At 42.8% G+C, this 13,435-nt stretch overlaps 1 protein-coding gene across 3 annotated transcripts in view; it reads right to left on the bottom strand.

Annotated features, from left to right (window-relative positions):
* The window catches only part of LOC308309027 (tyrosine-protein phosphatase non-receptor type 12-like), a 58,611-nt gene that overhangs the window by 25,557 nt on the left and 19,619 nt on the right, over window positions 1–13,435 (bottom strand). For 2 of the 3 annotated variants that reach the window (XM_080754483.1, XM_080754482.1), the window contains exons 2-11: window positions 10,830–10,938; window positions 9,921–9,997; window positions 9,292–9,387; window positions 9,063–9,101; window positions 7,956–8,027; window positions 6,390–6,449; window positions 5,182–5,324; window positions 2,724–2,790; window positions 2,526–2,603; window positions 525–623 (exon numbers count right to left, since the gene is read on the bottom strand). In XM_080754483.1, coding sequence (XP_080610609.1) covers window positions 525–623; window positions 2,526–2,603; window positions 2,724–2,790; window positions 5,182–5,324; window positions 6,390–6,449; window positions 7,956–8,027; window positions 9,063–9,101; window positions 9,292–9,387; window positions 9,921–9,997; window positions 10,830–10,938 — 840 coding nt within the window. Of the gene's footprint in view, window positions 1–524; window positions 624–2,525; window positions 2,604–2,723; window positions 2,791–5,181; window positions 5,325–6,389; window positions 6,450–7,955; window positions 8,028–9,062; window positions 9,102–9,291; window positions 9,388–9,920; window positions 9,998–10,488; window positions 10,499–10,829; window positions 10,939–13,435 lie in introns of those variants that run through there. The other variant, XM_080754484.1, reaches the window with a different exon arrangement.

Raw genomic sequence — 13,435 nt, 5'->3', positions numbered from 1 at the left:
CCTACATCTATCCTTTGTTCCTCCTCTCCCTCCTCTGTGACTCAGTCATTTTTCCTTTCTACTCAGAGACATCCTGTCCCGTTTCTCTATAATAGTAAGAAGAACATATGTCACTATTCTTTCAGTTTGTAGCGATTTTAATAAAGTAAAACATTTGGAGTCCATAAAGGTCTTAAGGACCATCACACCTGACAAATTAGGTCAGGTATGATGGTCCTGTGTGTGTGTGTGTGTGTGTGTGTGTGTGTGTGTGTGTGTGTGTGTGTGTGTGTGTGTGTGTGTGTGTGCGTGCGTGCGTGCGTGCGTGCGTGCGTGCGTGCGTGCGTGCGTGCGTGCGTGCGTGCGCGTGTGAACCCTTACAGGTTATGGGGGCTCCTTGAAATTATAAAGTTTGAGAACCACTGAACAGTACATGGGTGTATGGATGTACAGTACAGTGTGTGTAGTGTGTGTGTGTGTGCTGCTGTACCATTCTGTCATTTACAGTGCACATAGAGAGAGAGAGTGTGTGTGTGCTACTGTACCATGCTGTCATGAATCTGCGCGTTGGTTGGACTCTCCAGGACCAGCAGTTGTTTCTCAAACAGCTGAGCTATCGCTCTGTGAACCAGCTCATACTGTTCCTATAGAGACAGACAGAGAGATGAGACAAAACATACAATACTAGTACAGTAATAGCCAGTTTCCTACACACTGTATCATTACCAAATGACAGCTTTTCTTTTTAAAACACCCACTTTTACTTGTGTATTAATCTGTAATTACCATTATTACACAATAGGAGGTTATTAGAGTGTACTTTATTCTTATAGAACTTGCGTCATTTGAAGTACCCTACCGGTGGTGTAGTGTGTTTAGTCCAGTGGTTCCCAAACACTGGGTCGGGACCCATTTGTGAGTCAGACACATTTATATGGGTTGCGAGTAATTGTCCTTTTTCCCCCATTTCCTGCTGCTTCTTACTTTGAAGGGATGCTTGGTGCATCGCTTCCTCCATAGGCCACCACTATTATTTTGAAGGGCCGGGCGGGGTTGTTTTTGCGCAGATGGATTATCACTTGACTTCAACGTTTACGTCATCTAGTCACATGACAGTGTGGGCCCAGACAGCCGAGTGCATTTTGTACTGTAAACATGCCAGCCTTAGATTCAAAATGTATTCTTTTGAGTAAATGAAGTCTCTTTATGGGTCTCTCAATGGATTTGCTATGGAGGATATTCACTTTGTGTGCACGCCCAACGTGCGTTGTAAACAAATCGCGGACATTACCGATGCGGGCGGGACCGGAGCGACGTACAGTAAGTAATAATACTTTTAATGTATTTACAGTAACAGTGACGGTGAGCGTCGTCAACGGCACCATGATATTAACCCTTTAAATGACGGTGAGGACTGTCAAAGGCAGCAGAAGTGTTAAAAGTGACCGGTGCTATTATGAGTTAATTTCATTGAGCATCCCGCGAAGCTTGTCCAATGTGAGTCTGGGCGTACAACAAACAAAGCCAGTTCCCTTTTGGGTCTTGAGTTAAAAGGTTTGGGACTCAGTATACTTCACATTACGACTGACCATTTTCCAAAGCATACCAATATACTTACGTATGGTATAAAAATCCATCTGCATAGACCGTAAACTTGCTCTAGATGTGTCATCCAAAACACTACTATGTATCACTGCTTTGTTAGTTTTAATGTTATGTCTGTGTTTTAATGCATTTTAAAGCTCAAACTGATTTGAAAAGTGTAGCCAAAAACAGTCCCCGGAGAAAACGTCATCTATGACTTATTTACCATCCAATGATGTTTAGCCACCATTTGACTCAATTAATCAGGTTAGTTTGGTAACATTTTAATGCCTTTGGAGGTAATGTAAATAAATAAAGCACCAAAGGGGCAAACGGTCAACGCTTGTGTAAGGTATACAGCCCTGAGCTGTGAATAGACAATGGCGTGTATGGACAGTGTCATGGTCCTTTAAACCAGGGGTTCCCAAACTCTTTTGTCTCAGGGCACCCGATGAATATTTTTTTAATCCGAGGCACCCATTCATTATAATTTTCACTCCCAGCACCTTATATTTATAGCATATCGTCGTTGTCGGGTGGAAACCTTTTATGTCCAAAACCGTTCGTTTTGTATTTATCATCTATGCAATGTACTAAACTAGTGAAAACAGCAGATCTACAAGAACACAACATCGCGAGGCGTTGTGTGCTTGTAGATCGGCTGTTTTCACCAGTTTTGTGCGACAGTCTTGTATGATGAAGCAGGGCTTTGCTTTACCAAAAGACGCACACATCTGAAACTTGGAGATACAAGGTTTCTGCCCGACAGTGACGATATTTTAGTGATTATGTTGCGAGGAAAACGTTGAGATAATAGCCATTTTGGTTAGAACTGACTGAAAATAACTTTGTACTTCAAGTTTAAAATGATCTCGCGGCACCCCTGGACTGCCGTCGCGGCACCCCAGGGTGCCCCGTCACCCACTTTGAAAACCCCTGCTTTAAACGTTGTAGGATCAGACCTTAGTCTGGACTGCAGAGTGCCTCTGTGTTCTCATCTCCTGGATCAGGTTGAACACGTTGAAATCTTCTGGAATCTTCTACAAAATGAAACAGAACTGATGTTTATCGAGCCTGGACTCGCAGTGCTTGTATGAAACAATTACTGTGTGTGTGTGTGTGTGTGTGTGTGTGTGTGTGTGTGTGTGTGTGTGTCGTACCCCAGCTTTCAGCAGGTTCCACGTGTAGTCGATAGCACAAATTGCACCAGTCCTCCCACAGCCTGCACTGTACACACACACACACACACACACACACACACACACACACACACAGTTAAGGTTTTAACACATAGAGTATGCATGTGTGTACACACACACAGTTAAGGTTTTAACACATAGACTATGCACACAAACACACACAGTTAAGGTTTTAACACATACAGTATGCATGTGTGTGTACACACACACACACACACACACACACACACACACACACACACACACACACACACACACACACACACACACACACACACACACACACACACACACACACACACACACACACACACACACACACACACAACGACAAGTAGACGCACACTAGGGATGGGACAATATGAAAATGTCATGTCACATTATTGTGACAAAGAAATTGCGATTTACGATATTATCGCGATAATCAAAATATCCCCAACATCCATTATCCTGGGGCGGAACATTTGCCAAAAAATAGACGATCTACAGCGTTGCGACGCGTTGTGAGCTTGTAGATCGGCTATTCTTTGGCAAAGAGATTTGGAAGAGATTGGGAAAAGAATGCTGTATCAAGTACGTTATTTCCAGGTCCGTTTGACCAATTACTTTCAAATTTCAAGGTCTCCCCTTAACCACTTAAGCCCCATATGGGAAGCCGGCTTCCCATAACCAGTCAACAAACTATTCAGAGGTCAATAAAGCAATAGAGACAAAATCAAATTACAATTTCAATGTTGATCCTGCTACAGGGGCCCTACAGGACATATAATCAGCTGCCATTGTATTTTTCATCCATGCAAGCATTACTCATATTACAGTATTATTATTACACCTTATTTTTACTTTATTGAACGTTTTTATCATTACTCACCCTATACTTTAACATTACTATTATCACAGCACTACTCCCACTAAAACATCTGTAGAGTTTACATAGTTTGAAATATATTCATAAGATTTTGCCTATCAATTGATGACACATTGAAGGACAATTTCTCTATTCACTATTATGTTTCCAATGAAGTCTTGAGTCTTTTTCAGTATACAGAATGCTAATTTTCCATAGGCGGAGGTCTTTTTCAATACTCTTTTCCTAGGTAAATGATCACAGCAGGACAATTTGGTAAGAGAAATGTGATGTTTTACACTGCATTTGTGAGTTTTCAGGGGTTAGCTTACATTTGGTGGATCAAGAGTAGCCACAATCATTGTAGTTTTGTGTCCAAAACTGTTCCAATTTGGGCTTGCATTTTAGACAGATTTTTCCCCTGGACCCCCCTGGGGTTCAACTCTGACAGTGTACAAATGGAACCAAATTTGGTTCCATTTGTACACTGTCAGAGTTACAGACTTGTATGGGTCCATTTAGACCTAGCCTGGCTTGGCCAGACTATATACTAATGCAGCTAACGAACTGTTTTAACATGGGTGGATTGTTTAGCTGTGCTAGGCTAATTTAGACCCCCATAAAGGAACCTTAGAGGGTTTAAGTGCTACCGGATATGCAACTCGGCAAATAAAAGGTGAATTGATTCCAGTGGATGACGGAGGATAATTTCACGATAAAATTGAAATCTCCACGTTACGATTATTGTGAGAACAGTGATTATCGTCCCATCCCTAATGCACACACAAGACACACAGACGCTCTCATCATCCTTTTGCCTGCCTCAAGAGACAATTTATCCCAAAACTTCCATGCACAGAAGCGGTTATGAATGAGTTGTGACATCAAGTCTGTCCGACTCTGAGACAGACCAGACCCGACCGACCGACCGACCGACCGACCGACCGACCGACCGACCGACCGACCGACCGACCGACCGAGCCACACACACACACACACACACACACACACACACACACACACACACACACACACACACACACACACACACACACACACACACACACACACACACACACACACACACACACACACACACACACACACACACACACACACACACACACATTCACGAATAGTGATTTTTAGTATTCGAATTATTCAACCTCAAAGTATTCGAATAGTCGAATATTCGACAGGACTGGCCAAACTGTCAAATATTATGTAAACAAGAGGCAAACATTGTGAAAATAGCCGATCTACATGCGTTGCGAGCATAAAGATCAGCTATTTTCACAATATTTATCTGCGGAACCGAGTCACATTAAATGTGTTTAAAGAGAAAACAATAAAAAACTTTAAATAACTTTGGCGAACAACGTTGAATAGTGACTTTGATATTCGAATATTCGAATGCCCTAACACACACACACACACACACACTAGTGTCGTGCTGCGTAACAGAGGAACCAGGAACTGTCCTCAGGCAGCTCGTTACAGCTCTGATTACAAACACACACGGCAACAGTGTGTGTTTGTGTTATGACCGTAGAAGCACTGCCGCTGACCAACCTGCAGTGAACACATATAGGAACGTCATCATTCTCCTGGTATTCCCGCATTAAGCCAATCATATCCAATATGGAGTCGAAAGACGAGGGGACATCGTGATCCGGCCAGTTCATATAATGGAACTGAGTCAACCTGCGAGACTCCTACAGACAGAGAGAGACAGAGAGAGTTTTATAAGACCTTTAGGGCATTAACGACTTGTGGTTTTTGCAAGTCGACTCGACTCAGTAAAAAGTTGAGTTGAAGTCGACTTTATCGTTTGATGACGTCATCACATCACACACGACCCCCCAATTATTTTGGAGGGGGTCCCCAAATGATTAACTTAATGTGCAACATTGTTTTCTCACTCGACTGTAAACAAACCAACATAAAGTTTAAGTGTATAGAGGGTATCTGCACATTTCTAAAGTGCCAATTTAAGGACTTTTTAATACCTCTAAAACGACAAATTAAACATTGTCCAAATTGTCAAATATATAGAGGCAGAGAGGCGTTGTGAGCATGTAGATCTGCTATTTTCACAATAGAAAGTATTATTATTATTTTGTTCAACTTCTCTGGTGGGAGTCGACTTGTGTAATGAAGTCGACTGAGTCGACTTTTTCGTTAATGCCCAAAAATTAAGTAGAAACCACCATATCAATGATTATCATCCTCTCCCTAGCTTTTATCATCATCATTGTGTAATAAATCAGTGTTGAGAGAACGCACACAGGGGCGTCAAAAGGGGGGGGGCAAGTGGGACTGAGTTACTAGGGCCCAAGTTGGAGGGGCCTTGAATATTTTATTTAAGTAGTGAAAATGTGTGCAAATCTTTGAATATATGTATTTTTTAAGCAAACATTTGTAACTCAAACTTTGCTTCTGGGGGGTCCCTGGAACTAAATATTTTGAGATGGGGGTCTGTGGCCAAATACATATCATTTTGGGGGTCCTTCACATGAAAAGGTTTGAGCACCACTGACAAAGAAATAGCAGATCTACGAAATGGCAGATCTACAAGCTCGCAGCGTGGCACTCGGTGCCGCGCTGTGAGCTTGTGTATCTGCTATTTTTCAATAGTTAAAGCACAAAATAATGCGTAATAATGTGTTCCCAGTCTAAATGGGTTAAACGCCCTGCCCTTATGAAGAACATTCATGGGGGGGCCGCAGTGAATCCTTGTACCCAGGGCCCAGAATTTGGTGAGACACCCCTGAACGTACATTGTCAAGGTCCACCACTAGAGTCCTGATGAAGTAGTCCGTCCTGGCCTGCTCGGACTCCTGGAGGAGAGGGAGGGGGGGGGGGGGAGATTTATATGACAAAAGCAGAAACCAAACCAAACCTTCATATCAATGATCATCATCCTCTTCCTAACTTGGGAGAGAGAGAGAGAGAGCTAAAGACAGACGGATAGAGAGGGAGAGAGAAAACAAGAGAAGTATTCTTTGACAAATTCAATTCGAAAAGATAAATTGACTAAAAGATAAATTGAATAACAAGCACAAGATAAGATGAATTGTCTAGCCCAGGGGTTTTCAAAGTGGGTGACGGGGCACCCTGGGGTGCCGCGACGGCAGTCCAGGGGTGCCGCTAGATCATTTGATAGTATTTGGAATTTATTTGGACACTTGAAAAACTACTGAAAAAATATTCAGTATCATTTTAAACTTGAAGTACAAAGTTATTTTCAGTCAGTTCTAACCAAAATGGCTGTTATCCCTACGTTTTCCTCACAACATAATCAGTAAAATATCGTCACTGTCGGGCAGAAACCTTGTATTTCCAAGTTACAGGACCGTCGCACAAAAACTAGTGTAGTACATATTTTAGATGATAAATACAAAACGAACGGTTTCCACCCGACAACGACGATATGCTAGTATAAATATAAAAAAATATATAATGTAGGGGTGCCTCGGATAAAAACAAATATTTATGGGGTGCCCTGAGACAAAAAAGGTTGGGAACCCCTGGTCTAGCCCAGTCCACGCCAGTGATTCGCAATGCAACAAGTTGGAACTGCAACCACTTGCAACAGAATCACTGCTGCACCTCTTTGTATGTTGCAACTAGTTGTGTTGCAAATAGCTGGTGTGTGGACTGGGCTTAAAATAGATACAATGGCTAAAAGAGACATTAGCATGGACCTTTAACGTCAATATTGTCTGTTGCTGATAAGATTGGAAATGCATACAAAAACGTAAACAAAGACATCTACACACACTCCATCGTGTGCATGTCTTGTGTGTCTGTCTGTCTGCACACACACGCGCGCACACACACACTAGGGCATTCACCGAATATTCGAATATCAAAGTCACTATTCGACGTTGTTCACCAAAGTCGAATATATTCGCCTTTTTTCATTTTCTTTTTCTCTCTCTCTCTTTAAAAAATATATAGGGTAGTTTATAAAGCTTGGCTAGCTAGGAAGTCATAAGAATGAGTTGTCAATGCCCGTTGGATGAATTTGTTAATGCTCTATACCAGGGGTTCTCAAACCCTTTTAGGCCCTGACCCCCAAAATAAACATATATGAACTGGGGACCCCGCCCTGACAAGCACTCGGTTCCGCAGATAAACATTGTGAAAATAGCGGGAGGAGAGCATGTAGATCGGCTATTTTCACAATGTTCGCCTCTTGCTTACTTAATATTTGACAGTTTGGCCAGTCCTGTCGAATATTCGACTATTCGAATATTTTGAGGTAGAATAATTCGAATACTAAAAATCACTATTCGTGAATGCCCTAACACACACACACACACATATATCAATCTACTTACACAGGCTATTCTGAAGGAGCCAAAGGTCATGGCTTCGTCTCCCAGCATTGGAAAATACCGCTCACACTTTTTCTAAAACAGAGAAGAATGTATAGTTGAGAAAACACAACCACTTCCTGTCAACACGTCTTCTACTGTATACTCAATCAAATCCTGAGTGTTAAATTAACTCAAGGGTGTAAAAATGAAATCTCCCTATCAAGAGTTAAATCAGCACTCAATATTACGGTGACTCAAAACCACAATAAAGCTAGAGCATACTTCTAACAAAGTAAAAGGGAAAAAAAACGGCTTCCTGAAACTGAATTGTTTTATACTCAATGCATCTCAATTCGGAGCCCTGAACATTAAGATCCCACCCTGTGCTAAAAATGGTGATATTGACACCTGGATCTCGGCAGTTTGTTTTCATCACCCTACGATGCACTTTGACGTTACTCGTCTTGGAGATTTCACCATTTCTGGCGACAGACACAGTGAACAAAGTGCATGCTATCTCTCTTCATTTATTACACTTGGGCTGCCTAATACGTCCAGGAACGTGATAAGGATTACCCCCCGTGGAGCATCGCGGCGCCGTTATAATGTTCAGGGGACGCGTTAACTGGTTACCATGGTAACTGATGGCCACTGGTGAGCAAAAAAACGTAATTTCTCTTGATGCCCTCACATCCATCCATTCTATCTGGCTGCAGTAAAATGGCTTTTTTTCCCCACATCGCTTGTTTGGTCAAACCGGCCCCATTTTCTATGGACTATATCTGACTCATGGATCGCCGCGCTTGTATTTTTTGTTCTCCGCGTGAAAGAAGACGTGGGGCGGCCGTGAATGGGAGCAGCCACGCCACAAACGGAGCGATCAAAGATCAGGTAAATAACATTGATTTGATTATGGCAGTTAACCGCCATTATTTATGGAAACCTCTGGCATCCTCAGTGTTTACTGCCATCCGGTTGCGTTTGTAGAGAGAGACAGACTCTAGAGGTTTGTAGCTTCTCTTTAGAAAACTATCCTCAAGGCTGTCCTCATGGTATGTTGCCAGCAGATTATGGAAATAAGACAATATATACACACACGCATACACAAAGAAAAGGTCATAGCCTTACCCTGCCCATCTCAAACTCTCGACAGGCCATTACAATAACCTGCAAACAGAATCACAGTGGTCAGTATGTGATCACAATTAAAGTTTGAGGTTTTCAGATGATCAATAGTGTGTGTGTGTGTGTGTGTGTGTGTGTGTGTGTGTGTGTGTGTGTGTGTGTGTGTGTGTGTGTGTGTGTGTGTGTGTGTGTGTGTGTGTGTGTGTGTGTGTGTGTGTTGACTCCTACTGACCGCTACGTTGTATTCCCAGATCATCCTCCAGAAGTCAACCACTGTGTTTGGCAGAGGACCTTGCGTGGCAATGTAGGCTTCTGGTCCATCTATACCCTGGAGGGGAGGGTGGACAGGGTTCCCACACATGTTAACCAATACATTTCCAAAACTTTTCCAGCCAATTTGCAGACCTAAAACACAACCATTCAGCGCAATGATGAGTCTCTTTCTCCTGTGTGCAATACCCAAAGACAGGCAGTGTCTGTAGCAAAAATAAAGCATAGAACGGTGATAGAATGAGCATGTACTGTAGCTTTATTCTTTTTATCACATACATTTAGGCTGCAAAACTACTTACGTTATTTTGTGCAATGTTGTACTGTACATGTTTTAGAAAAAAAATACTGGAATTTCTTTTCTTTTTTTTTTCAAATTTCAAAATATTTCGAGAGAGAGAAATGTTCACTTTAAGAACTTGAACCCCAGATTACATAATCTGGGCGCAACATAAATCTAGGGTAGAAGTGGTTACTGTAGTTTAATCCAAAATAATTGTCTTAGCACTGCAGCTTGATTTGTGCAATCAGATTCAGAGGTTTTCTTCCCGGTATTAAAGGAGACACACTTGTAGTTAGCTGAACATTTACCTTGATGAAGTTGGCGTTGACATAATCTGTATCCTGATTGGTCGGTTTTAATGTCAGCTTGACTCTAGTGTGGTCGACTGAGAGAGAGAGAGAGAGAGAGAGAGGGCAAACAAGGACAAGAGAAAAACTCAGTGACAAATTGAGTGGAGAGAGGTTAATGGAACACAGCATTATCTTCATTCCTGTGTGTGTGTGTGTGTGTGTGTGTGTGTGTGTGTGTGTGTGTGTGTGTGTGTGTGTGTGTGTGTGTGTGTGTGTGTGTGTGTGTGTGTGTGTGTGTGTGAGTGTGTGTGTGTGTGAGAGAGAGAGAGAGATATACAGTTTACACTACATCTGTCATGGATATTCGCCCCCATTGACTCGTGTGTAGGTCATTCACTAAAAGCCTGGACGGACGGACGGATGGATGGGAGAGACAGATGTTAGGCCATTAACTACTTCCTAAGAGCTGTGTGTGTGTGTGTGTGTGTGTGTGTGTGTGTGTGTGTGTGTGTGTGTGTGTGTGTGTGTGTGTGTGTGTGTGTGTGTGTGTGTGTGTGTGTGTGTGTGCGCGCGCGCGCGCTCTTACATGGCAGTATGTCTTTATATCTGTTCAGTCATGCATGAGTGCTTTGCACCTGTTCTTTGAGTATACACGTTTGTGCTTGTGTGTGTGACTCTATGCACTACACAACTATTATCAGCAATCATATAAATTATATATATGTATTATAGTATACAGTGCATTATAAAATAAGTTAAAATCAACTTTTCAGAGAAATAAATCAGGATTTTATTTTTAGGCCAAATCGAACAGCCCTAGTGTGTGTGTGTGTGTGTGTGTGTGTGTGTGTGTGTGTGTGTGTGTGTGTGTGTGTGTGTGTGTGTGTGTGTGTGTGCGCGCGCATTTGTACGTGCATGCGCTCTTACATGGCAGTATGTCTTTGTATCTGTTCTTCTTGACGTTCTCCTCCCGCTCCCCCACGTTCGTCGGGTAAATCTTCTCTGTGCGATATTTGGTCGACAACCGTCGCAACCTCTGAAAACGGGAAAGACAGACAGCTTTTAATTTCTGTGTTCTTGTTTTCTCGCTGCACACTGGATCACTTACATCAAGTCCCCCCCACCTCCCACCTCCCTGACAGGACATCGTTATTTTGTGAACGTACAACTTCCCCTGACCTCACAGTCCAGCAGCAAAACATCATGATTACATAAACAGAGTGCATGAGAGCCTGAAGTAAAGTCACTGAGAAAGAGGATTTCCTGGTAATATGTAAATCAAATCAAAGCGCGAGACAGAGTTTGATTTACATGCGTTGTTTGACTCAGACAAAATGACAAATATGTGTGATATGAAACACAGTAGCAAAGTAGTGGAGAATCAATTCTGAAAAATAACTTTGGTTCATTACCACGTCTCCAATCCAATATTGTAGTACTTCAGTACATAGATTATATTCTGTGTGTGTGTGTGTGTGTGTGTGTGTGTGTGTGTGTTCACTAGACATCAAAACTCTCTTTTGGGTCTCAAGCTAAAAGGTTTGGGAACCATTGCATTCTCAAAGACAAAGCATCGCAACGTGTTATGAGCTTATAGATTAGATTGGCTAATTCTCACTAGTTTGGGTCCCGGGGAGACATCGAATTTCTCTTTTGGATCTTGAGCTAAAACGTTTGGCAAAACCACTACAATAGTTGAGTCTCTGACCCAGAGACTGAGAGAGAGCCGTTTGTTATGTGAACGTGAGCCGTCTGCAGTGACCTGTAGTGACCCATAGTAGAACTGTGAAGAAACTTCAAAACAACCTGAAACACTTCTGTGCCTCTTTTAAACGTCATTCAAACTACAGATCTAGCTGTGTGTCTCTCCAACTCGCCCTACTGTACATTCTTCCCTCTTTCTCTGTAATGCCTATTTTACACTTGGGATGGGCAATATAATTGATATGGCATGGCAATATATCACATTATTTTATTTCCCAATACTGTATCGATACTTCAGGCTGTAGTATCACAATACTTTGAGAGAGAGAAAAAAGAAAACTCTGTTCCCGTGCATAGAAACCAATGGTAGAAGTCCAGTCCTGACACTAAGTTGCTGTTCAATCTTACAATAAATGCGACAAATCTCTGTGAGTATGTATGTATGTAATCTGTGTATCTCAAGAACCGTTCGTCCCACCGGCTTCAGATTCGGCACACGCGTTCCCCGCCGCGGCACGGAGTGCAGTGCCCGCCTCGACCCCGACCCGATACGCGGTTTTCCGGAAACGGAGCGAAACGTTCGGAATCTCCGTATGCGGAGCTGATTGTTGACATCAGGCTGTTTCCGGAGGAACGGGCGCAAGCGCTGACTCATTGTGACATCACTTCATAAAAGGCTCTGACATCACGTACGCCACATGAGTCAACAAAAAATCTATTGTGAGTGTGCATGTATATATCTCCATATATGGGCATACAATGGACACAGACAGACAGATACAGATATCTCCATATATGGGCATAAATGGGCAAACAGATGGTCAAAACGGGTCCTATGACAACAGGTATAATGGGGTTTGCATTAAAGGGCGGAGCATTTTTTTCATTCATTCCCCGAAGGGAGGCCGAGCTTCTAGTAAATGAAAATGGAAGGTTTTAATGAAATCGAAATGGTTTTGACTCAATTTGTCCATTGCCTGAAAAGGTTGAGAACCACCAGTGTAGACAACCACAGGGTCACCAGCCACTTCTGTTCACCTGACAGCGAGGAGTTTTGCCAGCGCAACGTGCAGAGTTTCACGCTGTCAACATCACCAGTTCCACTCTAGTGCAGCAAGAACACAATCCCATGATGGCTTCCCACCTGACCAACAATTGTGTTCATCAGCAGTGGTAGGTAACTGACGAGTTTTACTTCCATGCCACCCAGATGCCCCTTCTTTGCTTCTTTCTTCTGTGTGCGCGTGTGTCTATGCGTCTCTGTCATCTGCCACTTTCTTCCTCTCTCCGTCACCAACTAAGAAAAGCGCTATATACTGTATAAATTGTATGTATTATTGTTATTGACCAAGCCTCTCTCTCTCAGAAACAGAAACTCTGAGAAAGTCAGCGTGGGTGTTTTGAACTTTGTGTGGAAGTTGCTCCTTCTGCCCCCCCTCCGTCCTCTATGCCCCCGGCCCACCCTCTCTCTCTAGCTTCTGTTGCGGTGAAGTTCCCGATATTGACAACCCCTCCTCTCCCCCTGTTTCTTAAGTATTACTAACATCATTATAAACACACACAGTCACAGTGTTTAACAGCCTTGTCTCTGACTGTGGCACTGGGATAAATAGTGTGTGTGTGTGTGTGTGTGTGTGTGTGTGTGTGTGTGTGTGTGTGTGTGTGTGTGTGTGTGCGTGTAGTAATAGCATTAGCTCTTCTCTGCTCTCATGTGAATTACATTTCCTATGGAGCTTTGTTCCTGTGGTGGAGCGGATACCAGGAAAGCACACAAAACAACACACACACACACACACACACACACACACACACACACACACACACACACA

Source organism: Nannobrachium achirus, assembly GCF_963921795.1.
Source record: "Nannobrachium achirus genome assembly, chromosome: 23".
NCBI classification, from domain to species: Eukaryota; Metazoa; Chordata; class Actinopteri; order Myctophiformes; family Myctophidae; genus Nannobrachium; species Nannobrachium achirus.
This window is presented reverse-complemented; position numbering and strand designations above follow the sequence as displayed.